This window comes from Delphinus delphis, chromosome 15 (assembly GCF_949987515.2).
Source record: "Delphinus delphis chromosome 15, mDelDel1.2, whole genome shotgun sequence".
Taxonomy (NCBI): domain Eukaryota; kingdom Metazoa; phylum Chordata; class Mammalia; order Artiodactyla; family Delphinidae; genus Delphinus; species Delphinus delphis.
In genome coordinates, this window is record NC_082697.1 from 10,717,538 (window position 1) to 10,738,787 (window position 21,250).

Genomic DNA, 21,250 nt, shown 5'->3' on the forward strand with positions numbered 1-21,250 from the left:
TGTCAGGGAAGAAGCAGTGCTTTTTGAGCCTCTAATGGGATGAAACTCCAGCCAGGTCTATGGGCCGGGGGGGCCTGGCGGACCCTTCCCCAGCCTGTCCTCCCAGCTCCCCGGAGCTGGCCTCCGGAGCCCAGAAGCCTGGGTAGTGGATGCAGGGGGTTATCACAGAGCAAACATGGCTCTCCAGGATGATGCAAGGCCCAGGAGGAAGAGCCAGACGCACTTGACCCAAGAACGCACACCAACGCCAAATGCAACTGCTGGGCAGAGGCCAACAGGAAATGTTCTCCATTTATGTGAGAGATGGGAGAGTCGCTCCCTGCCAGAAGGTGGGCCCAAGGCTACTAGGGTTTCCGAGGGCCCAGACACGCTGCCCAAAGCCCCAAGGGCACTGAGCTGAAAGGCCTCACAAATCCAGTCTCTGTGGATAAACTCGTCTGCGTCACGGCCCTCTGGTGCTTTAATATTGATGACGATGATGACCTCAGTAGCTACTATTTATGGGTCACTTAACACACAGCAGGCACCATGCTAAGCAATTACTTTTGATTGAGTGTAAATGACATACGGTGAAGAGCCCAGGCCTTAGCGGACAGCTCGATGAATCGGTATGTGTTTACATCTGTGGAACCACCACCCAGACCAATGCATGGAACATCCCCTCACCCCATAAAGCTCCTTCTGGCGTCCTCCCCGTCACGACCACCCTCCCAAGGCTAACCTCTACCTGACTTCCGTCCCATGGACTGGTTTTGCCTGGGTGTGAACTTCATATGGTGGAGCCTCACACAGGAAGCACTCGTGTGTCTGGCTTCTGTCCCTCAACAGCACATTCGTGAGAATCACCCACGTTGCCGTGTACGGCAGGTCGTTCTTTTCCACTGCTGTGCGTTCCAGCGTATGAATAAACAACTGTTTATTTACCCATTTCCACTGCCCACAGACACCGGGGTTGCCTGCAGTTTGGGGCATGATGAACAAAGCCGCTATGAACATTTGTGTGCGAGTGTCTGCTCCACACGGCTGTCCCTTTGTGCGTTTCCACCAGCCAGTGAAGGAGAGTTTCAGCTGTCCCGCATCCTCGTCCACACTTGCTAATGTCTGTCTTTTTCCTTTTGGCCGTTCTACTGGATGTAAAGGCACATCCCTGCCTTGTCTTTTCCTCGCGATCACTCTTTGGAGATGGCTACCATTTGCAGTGGATGACTGATGGCCACAAGTTCTGCAGAGGGGTCTATGTCCTTTCCCCTTGGATCCGGTGGGCCATGTGGCTGCTCTGACCAATAAGATACGACAGAAGTGACACTGTGCTAATTGCCATACCTAAGTCTCCAGAGGCTTCTACTTCCCATCTGTTGGAGCGCTGGCTCTGGGAGGCCAGACGGCCACGAGGAGAGGCCGCATGGAGGAGAGTGATGCCAACTGGTCCCCAGCCAGCCAGCCCTCCCAGCCCAGACATCAGACAAGTGAGGGAAGCAGCCACCCTGGATGTCCCCAGCCCGGTAGGTGCCACGGAGCTCGGATGAGCTGTACTCTGTGCCCCGTCCCGGCCCACATAATAAACTGGTGGTTGTTTCACCCCACTAAGTGTTGGGGTAGTTTGATGCTGCAGTAGATAATCAAAGCCACCACCTCCATTTTACAGAGGAGAAAATAAAGGTACAGAAAGGTGACATGCTGTGCCCAAGGCCCCACTGGGAAGAGTCAGAGCTTGAAGTGATGGCAAGAGGCGTTATATCTAAGGTTAGAACAGGTCATGAGCACATGGTGTGAATGCTGGTCACTTAGAGTGATCCGGGACAGACTGGCAGAGGACTTAATACATCAGACAGGAAGGTGGACTCTCACTCCTAACAGCCTGATTTTATCAGAAAGAAACCATTTCTCTCTGGACTGTGCACCAGGGAGCCCGGCCGTTCTGGGACCTCTAACTTGATCAGTGTTTCCAAAGGCCAAAGCAGGGCCCTGGGGACAGTGGTCCATGGTGTGACATCACCTGCCTCCCAGAGGTCCCCACTCATCCCTGGCTTGGATCAAAAGAGAAAAGGAGGTCCCAAGCCAGGGCTGATAGCTGGACAGCTCTCTCTCTGTACCATGGAGCCCATGACACCTGGGCACAGACACACTAGGTAAGCTAAGCACCAGCTGTGGGGGCCAAGAGGGTTTCTATAATCGAAACGGCATCAGCACAGAGCCTCACTGTAGGGACTGCGAACACAAAACACCTCCATGGGCCACAAAAGCATCGTACCAGGCGCATTCTATTATTAATGTAGACATGCTCATTTGCATATAAACACACTGAAATAGTCTTCACTTCCCGGGAAGTGCAATCTCTTCCATTTCTTAAAAACACGGGACTCTCTCGGTCTGGTGGATATCTGCCTGCTTTCAGTAGGGCCCGAAGTACAGAGAAATATTCTCTCCCATAAAACACACGCACACAGCACAGGACGGATGCACCTGGCAGGTGGCCGGGGAGTCAAGGAGGCTCCCATGGGGAGCAGTGGGGACGGTGACAAGCAGGAGAGCACGTGTGCTCTCCACAAGGGTGGCCACTGTCCAGCTCTGGCTGATGCTTGCCAGGTGAGAACAAGCACGCATGGGGCAGGGGGTGGCGGGAAGGACAGATCTTTGCTTTTCCAAGAGAAGCCGGGAATCCATATTTTTTTGCATGACATTCTATAAATGTCAGCAGCTCATTCCTCCTTCTTTTTTTTCCCAGAGACATCCAACATGTCTGCAGACAGGATTGGGCCCATGGGTCATCTTGTGACCTCTGTATTTAAAATCTTTGCATAAATGCATCTCTAGGCTTTGAGTTTGGAGAGGATCTTCTCGACGCTGCATACAATCTTGCACCTCCGCAGACTTCCCACAACAGGAAGCCTTGAAGTTTTTAAGGCAAGTAAGGCCTGGCCCCTCGCTGTCTATCCAAGCTGACTTCTGCCCAAAGTTCTCTTTGAGGGTAGTTGGTGGATCTCCCTTCATGGGAGGAGGATGCACTGGGATTTGAGAACAAAACTGTCCCAGGATCGCCGTCCCCACCATCTTCCCAATGCCCCACTGTGTGGGCCCACACTGCCCCTATGTGCCCAGCATGCCACCCCCAAGGGCCGGTCCCTCTGCCTGAATGCCCGCCTCCCCAGCAATTGAATTCTTCCTGTTCCTCTTTCAAACCCCAAATTAATCACCACCTGTTCTGCAAAGACTTCCTGATTTCCCAGGCAGAATTTAACACCTCTTCGTTTTTTTAAAAAAAAGCAAACTGAGTCTTGGGATTATGTGCCCAGTTCCTTCTAGAACCTCTTTTCCTTTTCAAAACCTCTGCAGCCTCGCTTTGCACCTGGAACACACCTCCAGGCCAGTGCTTCAACCCTGGAGGACAGCGGCTGGGACACAGATCGGGTTTGGGGGATCGGGGGCTGTTGCGGATGGGAGGAGGGGAGGGTGGATGGATGCGGACGGGAGGGTGGATGGAGACAGATCTGTCTCTCTTTGCATCCTCAGGCTCACCAAGGGACCAGTCAGAGAAGGTGCCCAATGTTCGGTGATGAAGAAAGGACCATTCAGGGCGTTCAAAGCCAGTCTCGTTACCCAGCTCCCACCTGGACCCACATCTGAACTAAAAAATTGGCTCTCAAGAGAAAAACACAGATAGGTCCTTGTGGGAATGTTTGTGTCTTGTTCACTGCAGTGTCCCCAGGGGCTGGCACAGGCAGGCGCTCAGATGTCTGTTGAACGTATGGGGATAAAGTCGTACCCATCGTGGCAGGTTGCTCTGAGGTGGAATGGGAGGATACAGGGAGCACGCTCTGTACGGAGTGTGGCACAAAGTAGATGTTCAACAAACGCTACTCCCTGGGGCGCTCACCAGCGTCTCTCCAGACGCTTGGTACACATCTGCCCGGCTGGGCCCAGCTGGGCTTCCTGTGCTCCGGGGGAGAGGCAGGCCTGGTCCCCAAATGGAGCTCCACCCTTTGGGCCTCCAGGCCGAAGCCACGAACCCTGGCTGCTGGTGTGCCTTTAATAACCTTGGGAACTTCCAGAACATTCTATCAGCGCTCCTCAGGGCCCCACAGCTGTCCAGCAACCATCCTGGAGACACAAGGAGGAGTGGGACCTTGCCTTCCTGGCCTAGGGCACCATCTTCCACGGTCCTCCCCACCCCGCCAGGAGGAGCCGCTCCCACCAAGCAGGGTGGGAGGCAACAGTGGAGGGACCAAAGGGCTGAGGAGGGCGCTCGATGCCGCAGCCCGCCAGGGCCAGGACCCGGCCAGGAGGCTCCTCCTAGGCCTCCCAGGCCTGAAGCCATTTCCTGGCTGTCTCCACGTCTGCCTGGCGAACTGTGCAGAGCAAGGAAAGTTAAATATAGTCTTAGCGTCCCCGCCGACCGGCTCCCCGCATCGGGCCCGAGAGTGCCACCTGGTGGCCCACTCCCGCCTCCTCGGTGGAATGAAGGCATCTCCGGGGAAGGGCGTTATCAAGATGGCCGCCTCAGGGAACCTCGTGTGGACAGAGGGAGAGGGTGTGAGCTGCCCCCACGCCGCTGCCCACGCCTCCCGCTGGCTAAGCTGCCACGCCACCGAGGTGGCTCCCCAGGGAAGCCCAGGAAGGCCCTGAAGTCTGGGCTGGGCCTGCACCCACGGCTCCCAGGCGGGCACTCACCATGTCAGCCAGGCTGCAAAACTCTTCCAGCCTGAGGAGCAAGCCCTCGACGGTCTCCTCCACCTCCGCTGCCTGAAGAGAGACAAGATCCTGGAGATTAGCAAGTGGTTTCCAGGGAGACAAACGCCCTTCATTGTCTTTCTTCTTTTTTAAAGCAAACTAAATCTTAGGATTATCTGCCCAGTTCCCTCCAGACCTACTTTGTCTTTTCAGAACCTCTCCTGGCCTCATTTGAAATCGGGATGTGCCCGCCTCAGTCTTGATAACCGTGGGCACGTCTGTTTAACCTCTCTGGTTCAAGCCACCGTGGACCATCCACTCGACGCATCTCTCAAAAGAGACGAGATAAATAAATACTAACAGGAGATAACAAAGCGACCCTCATCACCCCCATTGTTTAGATGAGGAAACTGAGGCTCAGAGAAGTAAGGGAACCTGCTCAAGGTCACAGAGCTAACAAGCACTGGGGCCCAGACTCTCCTGTAGGTTTGAGTCCCCAGCCTCAAAGCCTGCTCTTATCAACACTGAAAAATGCCTCTTCAGACAGACCACAGGGAGCAAAGTCAACTGCAGGAGATAGAATACAAAACTACCCTTGTGACACGTGTCTGCTTCAACAGAGAAAGGCCTGGGATGATACTGCCAAACTGTAATAGTTAGGGGATATACTTACACTAAAAAAGTATTTGTTGTTTATCTGAAATTCGTATGTGACTGGGGGTCCCGTAGTTTATCTGGAAACCCTATCGATAGTGCTTACTTAGCTCTGGGGAGTAGGAACTGGGGAATGAGGTCTGACACTCTGACACAGGAGCCCTGAATGTTTTATGTTACGTGAAAGGTCCAAACCTCAGAAGTTATCAAGGCCAGGCGGTAAGGTAGATGAACACAAAGCGGGCCACCGGGGCTTGGGGTGATCCGAGAATCACTCTGCCTACTTCTGGAGCAGCCAGCCACTAGCAGCCATCAGCAAACACAAGGCCAGCATTGCCAGAACCTTCCATTTTCAAGAGAAGCCAGAAATTCTAACTTTATGGGAAATGTCCCAATTTTTAAGTAGTGGCACAAATTCAAAAAAAAATTTTTAACGCTCCATGGGCCAACCAAAATAGAACATGAAGGGTCTCCCTGCTTTACTCACTTGTGTAAAAATTAGTCTGAACCCTTTTTCCCCTCGAGCATGTACTATTTTCATGATTTATAAAATACCTGTTATTTTTTTTTCTAATTACCAGCATCTAGGAAGGAAGTTCAGCTGGAACGTGAACCGCTTTCTCTGGCTTACCAGGCCGAATTGTTCTGCTCCAGGGAGGTGTTCCCAGACATTTCTGGGCAGGCCTGGCACCTGCCCCCCTCACCTGAAGGCTGCCCTTACTGGCCACTTGTCCCCGGAGAAATGTTTATACAGTGCAGGAGCCGCCTGCCGCCTGGGCTGTCAATACCACAACCAAATAAACGGTTGCACAAAAAAACATCTTTCCGGCTGGAGTATAAATAGTACCGAGCTGCAATTTTAAACTCTGCAACCTTCATCTCACAGCTGGGACTATTTCTGTGCCTGACTGGGGGAGGCTTGACAGGGGAAGGGGACTGCAGTGGAGGGAGGACAGGAAGTCCCCCTCCCACCCCCCAAAAAGTAAAAGCATGGTAAAAAAGAAAAAAGTGTCCTTAATGCACTAAGGGAGAAAGAAGGAGCTGAGAGGCCACTGAGGTGGCAGGGGGAAGGTTGGTGGTTCCTTCTGATGCAGAGGAAAGCGAGAGAGACGGGAGCGGGCACAGATGCATGAGGGAGCACAGTGCAGACAACCTACGCCCCAGTCCAAAGATACCTGGGAAGACTAAACCTGCCAGAGGGACATGAAGGACCACGCCCCAGCTGGCTGATCGGCCTCCTTCCCAAGACACACTGCAGCTCTTTGCTCATAGGAAGAGCCTCTCGACCTCTCCTAGCGTGTTCACAAAGGAAGTTAGTCAGTCCTGAGTTCGAACCCCATCTTTCTCTTTTGCCAGCTGTATGACCTTAGCCCGGGGGCTTAACTTGAGCATCTGGGCAGGCTCATCTGTGACAGGAAGTGCCGCATCCACCTGGCAGGATTTTAGGTTAACCTCACATAACAGACACGGCTAAGCCATTTAACGGGGCGCAGGCACACAGCAGGCACATATAAACGGTTGCTCTGTGGATCTCTCTCACTACATAATAGAAACAAGGGCTAATCACCATATGTGGAGTATCTCATTTGCTTCTCAGGAGAACTCTATACTGTAGGTGCCATAATTTCCCCCTTTCTATGGATCGAGAAACAGAGGATCAGAGAGTTTAAGTCACTTGTTCAAAGTCACACAGCTAATAGACGCTGAAGCGAAAATTTCACCTCTCTGACTTCAGAAGTTTGTCACCACCAAGGTGCTCTCTGGGGAGGGGGAAAGTGTGCCCGCTTTACTGCTGCCTGTCAACTATGGTCTCCCCACCACCCCCTCCTCCTGGTGCCTAGGGCGGTGGCCCAAAGCAGCAGGGAGGGAGCAAAGAGAGCATTTGCTGACTGCTTGGTCAGTTAAGGGAAGGACAAGTCCCAAGACATTCCCAACCAGCAGGAAGGATTAGCTACCCCACCGTGCCCACAGGTCATTCACGGGACAATTTTCTCTCACGGTAATTCCCTAAGTGGCCTCAGAAATAAGCGTCCTGCAGGCTGCAGCCCACATGCCTTTTTAACCAGCCCATAAGCAAAATGAATGCCCTCACCATCCTTTGCAACCCCCGGGCAGAAACTGTCCCACTCCGAGGGAAGGGAAGCAAGTGGCTCGCTTTAAGTGACATTCAGGGCGTGGTCAGTGGGGACGGCAGACAGGCATCTTTTTAACACGCGAGAATCATGGTATTCACCGCCGTCTTCCACATCTGCTCAAAGTGCCAATCCCAGCTTCCCAGCTGGGCGTGTCAAAAGCCGAAAAGGGGCTGGCTCTGCCTACCAGCAGCTGGCACAAGGAAACACAAAATGATCCTCCACCATCCGTGGTCTTCTCCATCTCCACAAAGGGAAACTTCATCTTCCAGGTACTCAGGCCAAACACATGGGAGGATCCTGGACTCGTCTTTCCTTCCCACCCCCAACCCCATCCAACCTTTACGCAAACCCTCTCAGTTCTGCCTTCAGAATATGTCCCAGATCCAACCGCTTCTCTCCACCACTCTGGCGCAAGGCAGTGCCTTCCCTCGCTGGGGCCACTGCAGTAGCCTGTTACTCACTGGTCCCCTGCTTCCTCTTTTGCTCCCCTTCAATCTACTCCTCAGAGACTCTGTTAAAACCAAAGCCCTCCTCAGCTCAGAATCTTCCACCGTACCACGTCACAGCCACTAGAATGGCTACGATCACAAAAACGGCAAGTGACAAAAGCTGGTGATGACGTGGAGCAACTGGAACCCTCATCCACTGCGGGTGGGAATGTGAACTTGCGCGGCTGCTTTGGAAACCAGCCTGGTCTGGAAACCAATCTCAAAAGGTTAAACATAGAGCTACCCCATGACCCAGCAATGTATCCAAAAGAACTGAAAACAGAGGTTCGTACAAAAAAACTTGTACATGATTCATAATAGCCAAAAAAGTAGAAATAACTCAATGTCCATCAACGGATGAATGGACAAACAACATATGGCATGTACATGTGATGGAATATCATTTGGCCATAAAAAAGAATGAAGTCCTAATACGTGCTACACCATGGATAATCCTTGAAAATATATGCTAAGTGAAAGAAGCCACAAATTACATGATTCCTTTTATGTGACATGTCCAGAAGAGGCAAATCCACAGAGACAGAAAGTGTCTTGGTAGTTGTCTCCCCCATGGAATGGGGGGAGGGGGAGTAGGGAATAACCGCTGATGGTTACGGGATTTCTTTTTTGGGTGATGGAAATGTTCTGGAATTAGGTTGTGGTGATGTCTGAACAACATCAAGAATATACTAAAAACCACTTAACTTTATACTTTAAAATGGTAAATTTTATGTTATATGGATTATGTTAATTAAAAAAAAAAGTCCTCCCCCATCTTCCATCTCAATCAGTAAATGCCTACTGGAGGCCTCCCCAGCAACCACACCAACCATGTCCTCACCCCAGGGCCTTTGCACCTGCTGTTCCCTTCACTGGTAAAGCTCATCTCATACTTCCTTCTAGCCTTTGCTCATATGACTCTCCTTAGTGAGGCCTTCCCTGACCCTGTAGCTTCCCTACCACGCCACATCCTGCCCTAATTTATTTCTCTCTTTAGCCTTTATCACCATATAACTTACTATATATTTTACTTGTTTCCTGTCATCTTCCCCCAACAGAATGAAAGCTCCTGATGAACAAGGGTTTTCTTTTCTTTTATTTACCTTTGTGTTCCCAGGGCCTAGAATAATGCCTGGCACATAGTAGGTACCTGTGTTTCCTAAGACGGCCGTCCAACTCTCTCCCATCCCACGTATCTTTTTGCAATATGACCTTGCCACTCTGCCCATGAAGAGGTAGGATCATTCCTTTCCACCCGAATCTAGTCTGTGACTTGCTTTGACCAGTAAAATGTGGTGGAAGCAACGCTCTGTGACTTCCGAGTCTAGAGACCTTGCAGCTTCTGATTCACCCTCTTGGAAGACAACAGCAGGCAAGTTTGCTGCAAAGGCCACAGGGCGGAAAAGATCCTGGAGAATGAGAGGTCGTGCAGGAAAACTGAGGTGCCCCGGCTGGAGCACCAACTGCCCAACACATGAGTGAGGCCATGTTGGACCTTCCACTGTCACCAACCCTCCAGCTGAACGCAGCCTCATGAGGCAGCCCAGCCGACACCACGGGAGCAGAACGGCGCAGAGGAGCTCCACCAACCTCAAAATCAGGCACTATAAAATGGGGGTCGTTTTTAAACACTAAGGTTGGGAGTGGTTTGTTACCTGGCAATTGGTAACCAATACAGTGCTCAATGAATATTTGTTGCAAGAAAGGAAGGAGGGAGGGAGGAGAAAAGAAAAGGGCCACGGGAAGGAGGAAGAAAAGTGCTCTCCTGGAAGAGCTGCAGCCTGAGAACAGCAGCCGCGATGGCGTCTTAGTCCCCATTTGCATTCATGCTGTGTGGTCTTAACTATACCTCTGACCATCTCTGTGCCTCGGTTTCCCCACTTGAAAGTGAATGGGGGTGGGAATCCTCCGACTCTCTGTGTTTGGAGATGGAAGCTGAGGAGGGTCAAGTAAGTTCTTTCTCTAGGTTACTCTTGGTGAGATGCTCCACCCATGCAGGAGATGGCTGTGACCCCACCAGGGTCTCCAAACTCAAAAAGACAGAAGCCAGGCAGGAAATGAATACTAGGGAAGGGGGCCACGCTTAAGAATGTTTTCTTCACATTGCTTATCTCAGTTTCCCACTTTTGACAGAGACGTTTTACTTTCCTCCGAGAAACACAGCAGCACCAGCAGGATAATAAATGGCAGCTGGGGCTTCCCTGGTGGCACAGTGGTTAAGAATGCACCTGCCAATGCAGGGGACACGGGTTCAAGCCCTGGTCCAGGAAGATCCCACATGCCACGGAGCAACTAAGCTTGTGCTCCACAACTACTGAGGCTGTGCTCTAGAGCCAACAAGCCACAACTACTGAGCTCGCATGCCACAACTAATGAAGCCTGCACACCTAGAGCCTGTGCTTGCAACAGGAGAAGCCATCACAATGAGAAGCCCGCGCACCGGAACGAAGAGTAGCCCCCGCTCGACCAAACTAGAGAAAGCCCGCGTGCAGTAACTAAGACCTAATGCAGCCATAAATAAATAAATAAATGGCAGCTGACGCCATGCAGGGAGACAAGAGGGAGGGGTGGGGACTGTGGCAAATGGGAGGCCCCGTCTAAAGAGGACAGCTGGGAACTTCCCTGGCGGTCCAGTGGGTAGGACTCTGCGCTTCCATTGCAGGGGGCATGGGTTCGATTCCTGGTCAGGGAACCAGATCCCACATGCACGCCGCAACTAAAAGATCCCGCGTGTCGCATCTAAGACCTGGCACAGCCAAAATAAATAAATAAATAAATATTTAAAAAAATAGAACACTTAAAAAAAAAAAGACAAAAGGATGATCTAGATATTTATGAAAGCTCTTCCAATTCGAAAATGTTCAAAACTAACCTAAAAAATTAAAAAACACTCTGACGGCCAAACAAACCTGACTGTAGGCTGAACAGAGCCTTCAAACCTCTGACCGATTGGTGTCTTTAAAACGCAAACATCGGGCTTCCCCGGTGGCGCAGTGGTTGGGAATCCGCCTGCCAATGCAGGGGACATGGATTAGAGCTCTGGTCCTGGAAGATCCCATATGCCGTGGAGCAACTAAGCCCGTGTGCCACAACTACTGAGCCTGCACTCTAGAGCCCATGAGCCACAACTACTGAGCCTGCGAGCCACAACTACTGAAGCCCGCGCGCCTAGAGCCCATGCTCCGCAACAAGAGAAGCCACTGCGATGAGAAGCACACGCGCCACAACGAAGAGTAGCCCTACTCGCCACAACTAGAGAAAGCCCGCGTGCAGCAACAAAGACCCAACGCAGCCAAACATAAATAAAATAAATTTAAAACAAAAACAGACAAACAAAAAACCACACAAACCCAAACATCTATGAAATGTCCAGAACAGGTAAATCTTTAGAGACAGAAAGTAGATTAGGGGTTCTTGGTGGAGGGAGAGCTCAGGGGGACAGGGTTTCTCTGGGGGGTAATGAAAATGTTCTAAAATTGATTGTGGTTGATCGTTGTGCAACTCTGTGAATAAACCAAAAGCCATTCAACTGTACATTTAAATGGGTGGATTGTATGTCATGTGAATTATATCACAATAATGCTGTTTACAGACACACACACACACACACACACACACTCTCTCTCCCTCCCCCTTCCCCTCCCTCTCTCTCTCCCACCCCCGGAGAATCCTTCTAGAAACCACAAGGTCCACTCAGCCCAGGAACAAGGCCACTGAAGACCTGTAGCTTTTGCTGCAACATTTTTCAAGAAGCCAGACATTTGGATTTTTATGTGAAAACTCCCACTTTTTAAAAGTTGGCATCTACTTAGCATTTTAAAAAGCAGATCACCATGCCAGCCAGAGGACACCCACATGCAGCCCGTTCAGGGGCGGGTGTGGTGGTAGCTTTGCCTGACACCTGGCGCTATGGCCTGACCTTGCTCCTGCTTCCTCCAGCCGGGCTGGGCCAGGGTCCATGAGTACACGACGGGGGTGAAAATGAAACAGGCTCAAGGACTGTGAGGCCTGCCCACATTCAGGGCATGTAATTAGTAATGTCACCTCTTCTCCAAAAGCGCTCATGGTGGCCCCTTCAGATGACAGGGAAAGTAAAGGTCTTCAGAGGAAGCAGCCTCATCTCTGTGCACAGGATGAAAGGGCAGGATCAATGGCAGAAAGACCCTGGGAGCTGGGCAAGCCAAGAATGAAGGGCTGGAAAGAGCAAATGAAGGGATTCTCCAAATGGCCTTGCGCTGGAATCGCAAACTGAGAGGACCTGGCCCTTTAGATGATGATCCACTTCCCAAAGAGGGGACACGGGAACTCCTTCCTCCCAGGCCCCTACAGCAGCTCAAATAAGAGTTCCCATCCCCCAGAGGGACCCTCGACCTTGAGGTGTGAATGTCTAGAAGGGCTGACTACTCTACTCTCGCCTTGACCCTGACTTTTAAGAAGGTTAATTTGGCAACAGCAACCAAAATTTTATATGCATGTATCCTTGGACCCAGTAATTCCCCCACTAGGTATGTATCCTCCGGACATATATGCACAAATGCAAAATGATGTACGTACAGAGATACTCATTGCAACAGCCTTTGTTTTGGTTTTTTTTTTTTGGTTTTTTTTATTTTTGGCTGTGTTGGGTCTTCATTGCTGTGGGTGGGCTTTCTCTAGTTGTGGTGAGCAGGGGCTATTCTTCGTTGCGGTGCACGGGCTTCTCATTGTGGTGACTTCTCTTGTTGAGGAGCACAGGCTCTAGGTGTGCGGGCTTCAGTTGTTGTGGCACGTGGGCTCAGTAGCTGCAGCACGTGGGCTCAGTAGTTGCGGCACGTGGGCTTTAGAGCGCAGGCTCAGTAGTTGTGGTACACGGGCTTAGTTGCTCCGTGGCATGTGGGATCTTCCCAGACCAGGACTCGAACCCATGTCCCCTGCATTGGCAGGCGGATTATTAACCACTGCGCCACCAGGGAAGCCCGCAACAGACTTTGTAACAGCTAAAGAATCCATGTAACCTAAATGTCCATCAGTAGAGGAATGGTTACCTAAATTATAATTCAGACAGACAATGAGATTCTGTTTAGCAGCTAAAAAATAATTGGCCAGCTCTCTGTGCACTCATATGGAAAGCTGTCTAAGACATAGTGAGTGAAAAAAGCACAATGCAGAAGGGGGACGCGGCAGGTGGGGACGACAGGGGACACAGGCATGGCCTGCAGCGGCCTCTGTAGAGCAGCAGGGGCTGAGAACCGGGAGAGGCAGGGCCTCACTCAGCATTCCATGGTCACCGGGACCTTTGGATTTTGTAACATGTGCATATATTTTTTATTTTTAAAACAAACTTATTTTAAAACCAACTCCAATTCACTTAAAAGAACCACAGGCCAAATTTCCATCACACTTGCACCAAGGAACCAATTCAGATCCCGAGACAGCTTAAGAGAACCGGGGGCTCATGCTGACCGCGGATGCAGCAACTATGCTTTGCAAACCAAAAACTGGAATCTATGGTTGGTCTCACGTACACAGATACAGAAAGTTAACATTGGACTTCCAGGCTTACACGAGGTTGTGCTAGTGAGAGAAAATTCACCACCTTCTGCACAAGTGAAGGGCTGAAATCGCCCTCTTGCAAACACTGTGTGGAAATATTAATGTGTGTCACGTCTACCCTCCCACCTGTTCTGAGAGCCCTGAGGGCGGCGGGCCTCTCCTGCACTTTTGCTTTCCAGCTCCTGACATGGGGTCCGCACCTGGTACCTGCTCCATAAACAGCTATAGAATGAATAAGTGAATAATTGTAGCTAATGCACCAGATCGCTTACTGTGGGCCTGACCCTGAGCCAAGTGTTGCCCATGAATCATCTCATCCAACCCCACAACTGGAGGGGAAAAGGCAGAGAGAAGCATGGGCGCAAAGCCGAGATCTGAACCCAGGCCATGTGGCTCCAGAGCTGGTCCTCCCACCACTCAGCCTGACCAGGAGCAAGCGGGTTGGGGGGAGGCACACATCTGTAAAGGATGCTTCTTCAACTGATACGTGAGGCATCAGTAGCTGGTGCGGTAGACACAGCAGCAGGCAGGACCGACGGGTTTTCTGTCCTGCGGCGGCTGGAAGCAGGCATTCCTGGGCATGGGGCCAGTCCCGCTAGCACTGACGGAAGCTGTGAGCCCCCGGCAGGCTGGCCATCAAAATCTCCGGAGAGGCGCTTACAAGTCCAGATCCCCAGGCCTGGGGTGCCTCCAACAGTTAGCAGTCGTGGTGACCGTCCAACAGACTAATCAGTCTTGGCCACTCCAGGCTTACAACCTTGCTGGAGGGTTTTCAGCGTTCCAATGCCCAGGTGGCACCCACACCAACGAAATCAGAGTATCTGGGGGTGGGAGCCGGGCATCAGCACTTTTTGTTGTTGATCTCAGATGATGCAGATGTTTGGCAAAGGTTGGGGACCACGCCCTACCCCAGTGCTCTCACCTTGGCTATGCTCCACCTACCACACCCCACCCAGCGATCGATTTAACTGGATCTCCTATTTATAGATGCATGAAATAGGTGTTTTTTGCCTTTAAAGTTTTTATTTACACTGCACACACCTCTGTGCATCTTGCTTTTCTCCCCGGTGCCGGAATGGCATGTTCAGAGCTGACTCGCTGCAGCCGCGAGCTGTCCGCTGCGCGGGAGCATCGCTACACGACCAGCCTGGGCTGGTTGGCACCAGGGTCACTTCCCGTCTTTGGGAACCTGTTTCAAAGCTTCTCGGTTCGTGCTGAGAGTCAGCCAGACTGGGAACTTCTAGCCAAGGTTCCAAGGTGACCCTCCCCCAAAGCCCAGCTGTCCTGTGATAAGAGATTGTTCAGAGCCAGGGACAGGTCCTTCCACTGCTGGGCAGTTCTGCGGGGAGAAATATAGGAACTTTCTTCCGGGAAATGCTGCCCCTCTCCAAGCGCCCACCTTGGCCTTGGCTCTCACACCCCCAAAGGTTCTGATTCAGGGAGCCTGGCCAGCTCGGTGTACGTCCACCGGGACATCCACACCTGTGGTCCCCCTGCTGCCACGCCAGCCCCTCCGACGCGATCCAGCACTGCAGCCCTAAGTCCACAAATCTGATCCCGTCTTTCCCCTGCTCACACCCAGCTTGGCCCTGCTCACAGCTTCTATCCATGACACCCCAGAATCGAATCCAGACTCCTCCCCTTGACCCCAGGCCCTGCCCCCTCTCCCCTTTATCACTGAGGTCCACCCACTCAGGCACCTCTGGAGACCTCATTTTTCCCTGTCTCCAGCGACACACATGATGTCAGATCTTTGCCTGGTGGTTCCTTCCAATCTTCCTGTGTGTCTCTATCACAGCCCCTCAGGTGTCTCCCTCGTGGCATTTATTACCGTTAGCTACTCTGCTGGGTAACTCCTAGTGGGCTCATCTTCCTGACTGCAGTGCCACACCTTGAGGGCAGGCATCGCCTCTGTCTCACTGGCCTCTCCCCGGTGCCCGGCACAGTGCCTGGCACACAGCAGGTCTTCCATAAAGATCTGAAGGGGCTTCTCCGGTGGCACAGTGGTTAAGAATCTACCTGGGGCTTCCCTGGTGGCGCAGTGGTTGAGAGTCCTCCTGCCGATGCAGGGGACAGGGGTTCGTGCCCCGGTTCGGGAAGATCCCACATGCCGCGGAGCGGCTGGGCCCGTGAGCCATGGCCGCTGAGCCTGTGCGTCCGGAGCCTCTGCTCCGCAACGGGAGAGGCCACAACAGTGAGTGGCCCGCGTACCGCAAAAAAAAAAAAAAAAAAAAAAAGAATCTGCCTGCCAATGCGGGGGACGCAGGTTCGAGTCCTGATCTGGGGGGATCCCACATGCCGTGAAGCAACTAAGCCTGTGAGCCACAAGTGCTGAGCCTGCGCATCTGGAGCCTGTGCTCCGCAACGAGAGAGGCCGCAGCAGTGACAGGCCCGCGCACCGCAATGAGGAGCGGCCCCTGCTTGCTGCAACTAGAGAAAGCCCTCGCACAGAAACAAAGACCCAACACAGCCAAAAATAAATAAATAAAATAAACTTATTTTTAAAAAAAGATCTGAGGAATAAATTAATATAGAACTACATCTCTAGACAGAGTAGACTGTGCCCTGGCACCCACCCACAGACTTCTAATCTGAACATCCAAATTTGAATCCCGAAAGGGGACCAGTAGGTCATAAGAATAAGACACATGCCAGGGTTCCCATAGGCACAGGGTGTTTGCAGGTTGGACACAATAAAATATTCTTTACTTCCACAAAGAAACAGTCTCTTCTACATTTTTTCTTGAAACTCAAGGGCATTTTTGGCTAATTTATGTTTTCCCATTTCAGTCCAGACACACGGTTTGGAGAAATAGTTCCCTTTCCTCTTATAATGACTACAGAAAATTCAAAGGTTCAAGCACAAGGGTAAATGGTAACTGACACCAACTTCGGTATGAGGGAGACAATGAGGAGGAGTGGGGACTGTGGCAAACAGGAGACCACAACTAGGAAACAGGGACCTAGGATTACCAGACTGTCCATATTTTAAATAAACAAGAAACTCAGATTTTCTTCATGAAAATTCTCCATTTAAAAACCCCTATGTGAATTGAACCCATCATATCAGAGTACTGGATTCAGCCTCTGGGCCACCAGTTTGCAACCCCTTATCTAATCCACATGTGGTTAACAGGCACTTTCCCCCATCATCCTTTGCCCACTCAAGCAAAGTCCCTAGGTGTGAGAAAGTGCTGGCTTCCTTTATTTCCTTCCATGTAGGCCATTAACCCCATCTGTGGGCAAATCTGTCCCGTGTTCCAGCACAGGAACCAAATGGAATTCTCAGAGTCTGGTCAGGAATTCACCCTTGGGTGGGTATCAGGAGCCAGCCATTCGGGAGGGCCCTGAACTCCCCTCCCTCCTAAGTCACAGGGCACCCAAGAGGCAAACATCTCTCTCTCTCTCTCTCTCTCTCTCTCCCTGCCATCTTGAAGCAGCTTCCGGAGATCCTGCCTGAAACTTCCCCTAAAAGAGGAAGTTCAAACCAGAAAAAGAGAGAAAGTAAAACACAAGAAGCTGGTTGGACAGAAAAACCCAAAGGCACTAGAAATATTAAAATGCTCACCTGCCGACTCATCTCAACATGCTGCCCTTCAGCGGCTCCTCGATCCGGGGAGACAGTGCAAAGTCCCAACACGGTTTCTGCCCCCTCACTAGCCCCGCCTCCCACAGCTCCCCCTTCTCCCTGCTGCTTGCTCTTCTATCCTGGTGATCACCCTGCTTCATCCCACCCCAGGATCTTTGCCAGTTGTTTCCTCTGCCTGGGATGTTTTCCTCCTACCTCTCAGCCTGGTCAACTTCTATTCATGCTTCAGAGCTCAGCCTAAAATGATGCTGCCTCAGGGAAGCCCTCCCTGAACACTCCCAGACAAAGTGGGGTCCCTCTGCTAATCGCCCTCCTGGACCTCTGTGCTTCCTCTTCCCTGCCCATTCCTAAGGGGTTACCACTCGGGTCTCAAGCTTTCTTGGAGACGCCTTCCCCACCCCATGTCTCCCAGACACAAAGACACCCTCTATCACATCACCCATGCCCATGTTCTCCATGGCATTCATCACAATTTAGAGGTTTTGTATGTTCTGTGTTTACTGTCTGACAGTCGGGCCATGAGAGTGGGAGCCCTTGTGTGTTTCACTCCCTGCACATGGCAGGGGTTCAAGGTGTTGAACGAGGAAGGCCCACTTCCCTAAGAACCCCAGGACACCCCTAGGACTGGAGCTGGCTGGTCTGAGACTCCTACTGCTCCATTTAAAAGCCCAAAGTGGCCCTAGGACAGGGGCTGGTACAGGAGGCACTGGCTGCCCAGACCTGTTCCCAAACCAGACTTTCCCTTTCCAGTTCATTTGCCCATCTGCAAACAGCTTCAGCGCGAGGGACTGCTAATGAATTAAGCTTTAAGTAGAGGCTGCAAGCGACTCCAACCTGGCAGTTTTTGCTTCTTTGGGTAAATAAACTTCAGCAAGAGCTCTAAGTGGCTTTATTGCTGCGTGGAGCTACAGGGAGTTCGGCTCTTCATTACGGCCATTACAAACGAGCGTGAGCCAGCCTGCGTCTGAGTTAGAGAGAGCCCTGAGTGAGCAAATGAAGTTAATACATGCAGCTTCTCCTGAAGGCTGTCCCTAGTCGAGACAAGATGAGGCTGGGTTGAGCCGCTGGACACAGTGACACTTTGCTGCTGAGAGCAAGGGAGAGAAAGAACACGAAAAATGCTCACGTTACTTAAACCCTTAAGCAGGTACCCAACCTAAATGCCCATCCCTGGGGGTGTGGTTCAGAAATTACAGGACATTCATAGGATGTTGCTTATTCGGTGAGGGCCTCAGTTTTCAGTTATGAAGTCGACATAACATCCTAGCCACTGGGTCACTGCCAGGATGCAATGACATAATCCATGGACAGAGTGCAGCATGCTGCTGGCACATAGTATGTGCTCAGAAAATAGGAGGAATTATTCTGAGATGGTGGGACACGAAGAAGCCAAGGAATGATGAAGACCTACACACTCTGATGCAGAAGCCGCCAGCGTCTCATGACTATCAAGTGCTTAAAACGTGGCTGGTCCACACTGAGATGTGCTGTAAGTTCAATCGTCCAAGCCTGATTTTGAAAACTTACTTCAGGACTTCCCTGGTGGTGCAGTGGTTAAGAATGCGCCTGCCAGTACAGGGGACACGGGTTCGAGCCCTGGTCCAGGAAGATCCCACATGCTGCGGAGCAACTAAGCCCGTGCACCACAACTACTGAGCCTGCACTCTAGAGCCCGCAAGCCACAACTACTGAGCCCGTATGCCACAACGACTGAAGCCCCTGTGCCTAGAGCCCGTGCTCCGCAACAAAAGAAGCCACCGCGATGACAAGCCCGCACATGCACAGCAGCGAAGAGTAGCCCCCGCTCGCCATAACTAGAAAAGGCCTGCACGCAGCAACAAAGACCCAATGCAGCCAAAAATAAATAAATTTATATATATATAAAAGAAGGAATCACTATATAAAAAAAGAAAACTTACTTCAAAGAATGTAAAAATCTCCTTAAATTTTTTTACGCTGATGACATGCTGAAAGGATATTTTGGAGACACTTATTTTAAATACATTGAAACTTGTAGATCTAAATCTTATAGTGTTTAATGTCAATTAATCTCAATAAAACTGGAAAGAATTAAATATATTGAAACTAATTTCATCTGTTTCTTTTCCCTTTTTTATATGGCTCCTAGAACATTTAAAATTACATGGATGGGGGACTTCTCTGGCGGTCCAGTGGTTAAGACTCCAAGCTCCCAATGCAGGGGGCATGGGTTCAATCCCTGGTCGGGGAACTAAGACCCCAGATGCCACGTGGCGTGGCCAAAAAAATAAAAAGAAAAAGAAAATTACATGGACGGCTCACATCTTTGGCCCAAATTATATTTCAATTGGAGAGCTCTTATAGATACATTCTGACATGGAAATATGTCCATACTATTTTTTAAAATTGAGATATAACTCACATACCATAAAATTTACTCCTTTAAAGTGTACGATTCTGTGGTTTTCAGTGAATTCACAAAGTTTTGCAACCATCAGCACTAATTCCAGAACTATTTCATCACTCTGAAAAGAAGCCCTATACCTTACCATTAAGTCACTCTCCATTTGTCCATGCTATTTTGAATAAAGAAAAGCAAGTTACAGAACATTATTCTAGTATCACGTGGGTTTTTTGGGTAAAAACTAATTATGTATAATTATTAGTATATATGCATACCTACATTTGTAAATGCATTTTTAATATGTTTGGAATGATGTACACCAAACTGTGAAAGATGGTTATCTCTGGGAACTAGAATTGAGGTGAGAGAGAAAAAGGAGAGGGTGCTTACCCTTTATTTTAAATACTTCTGTACTGCTTCTGAGATTTAAAGAGAGAATGGCTTGACTTTCTGGCCCTACATAACTCCTGGTGAACTTCGGTAAATAACTTTCATGGCACTGTCAACATACTGGCTTCAGCTGGAAGATAAAGAGGCTAGTTTTAGATCTACTTTTTGTTCTGTGCTTTTAAAATAGAAAGTACAGCCAGAGATGAGGTATCTTCCCTCCTAGCAACAGAAGCGTACCGAGGCCGGCAGCATCCTGCCGGCAGCAGACGCAGCCTGCCCGCCTCCTCCCGGCATGTAGCATCAGCTCAGAGCAGAGCAGGCCGAGCGCCCGGGCAGGGGCAGGACCGGGAGTCAGCCTCCCCCGGGGCCCAGGCTGGCAAAGGGCAGCAGCTCCGAGCGCGCCTCAGTCTGGCATCCCGGAGGATGCTGGGGGTGTGGGGGCGGTCTCAGGTAGGGATGGGAAGCAAGTCTGGGCCCCCGAGAACCGGGGCTGGAGGAGAGGGCGGGCGCGACCTGACGCGCATCTCTGCGCGACGCCAGACAGCCACCGCTCCGCAAAGGAGGGACCCCTCGGACCCCCAGCGCGGGTCCGGAGCCCCAGCGCCAGGTACGAGAGAATGCTGCGGGGAAACCGAGGGTCCGGGTCCATCGCGCAAGGGGTCTCCATTCGTCCACTCCTCCCCGGGGGAGCGCAAGCCCTGGATCCCGCAACCCCAAGACCCGCCTACCCCACTTCCAACCCCGTCCCCTACCTCGGCCCCGGGCTCGGGGGTCAGGAAGAGCGCGAGCTCGCGCGCCCCGCTGCGCACGGGCTCCGGCCGATCGGCGTCCACGAGCAGCATGAGGAGCGCGGCAGAGTCCAGCTGGCGGCGGCTGCCCGGGAACCCGACGCCGCGTCCTGGCCTCGGAGCCCCGCCCCCGACCGGCTGCATGCCCCGTGGCCCGCCTGGCGGAGGCGGGGCAGGTGCGCACCCAGTGGCCGCGGCCCACGCCTCCCGGAACGCCGGGCCGAGCGGGCAGCGCCACCCAGTGGCGCGCGACGCTCACTACGCCCGGCCCCCGCACCACCTGGTAAACGATTCTCAAACTCGCTTTCAGATTGCAATCACCTGGGGCTCCTTCAAAACTTCCGAAGTCTGACGGCCACACACAACCTTTAGGGTTGGAACCTGGGCATCAGTACTTTTTATGTTCGCCAGGTGATTCTTACATAGAGCCAAGTTTGAGAACCATCGGTATAGACCACCCCTTTTCATTGGAATCCGGTGGAGCAGCGGTTCCAGCTCCCACAGCACTTTAGAATGCCCCGGGGAGTTTCTAAAAGCCCGGAAGCCAGGCCTCACCCCAGGCCGATTCAGCCGGAATCCCTGGGGGTGGGGCTTGGGCATCAGTTGTTTGTAAAGCTCCCCGG

The 21,250-nt window shown here is 51.6% G+C and overlaps 1 protein-coding gene across 2 annotated transcripts in view; it reads right to left on the minus strand.

The window, feature by feature from the left end:
- The window catches only part of BCAS4 (breast carcinoma amplified sequence 4), a 60,500-nt gene extending 39,663 nt beyond the window's left edge, over positions 1-20,837 (minus strand). The window contains exons 1-2 of one of the 2 annotated variants that reach the window (XM_060032671.2): positions 20,592-20,837; positions 4,669-4,740 (exon numbers count right to left, since the gene is read on the minus strand). In XM_060032671.2, the coding sequence (XP_059888654.1) occupies positions 4,669-4,740; positions 20,592-20,771 (252 nt within the window). In that variant the 5' untranslated portion in view covers positions 20,772-20,837. The remainder of the gene's footprint in view (positions 1-4,668; positions 4,741-20,591) is intronic. The other variant, XM_060032669.2, reaches the window with a different exon arrangement.
- Between the last annotated feature and the right edge of the window lie 413 nt (positions 20,838-21,250).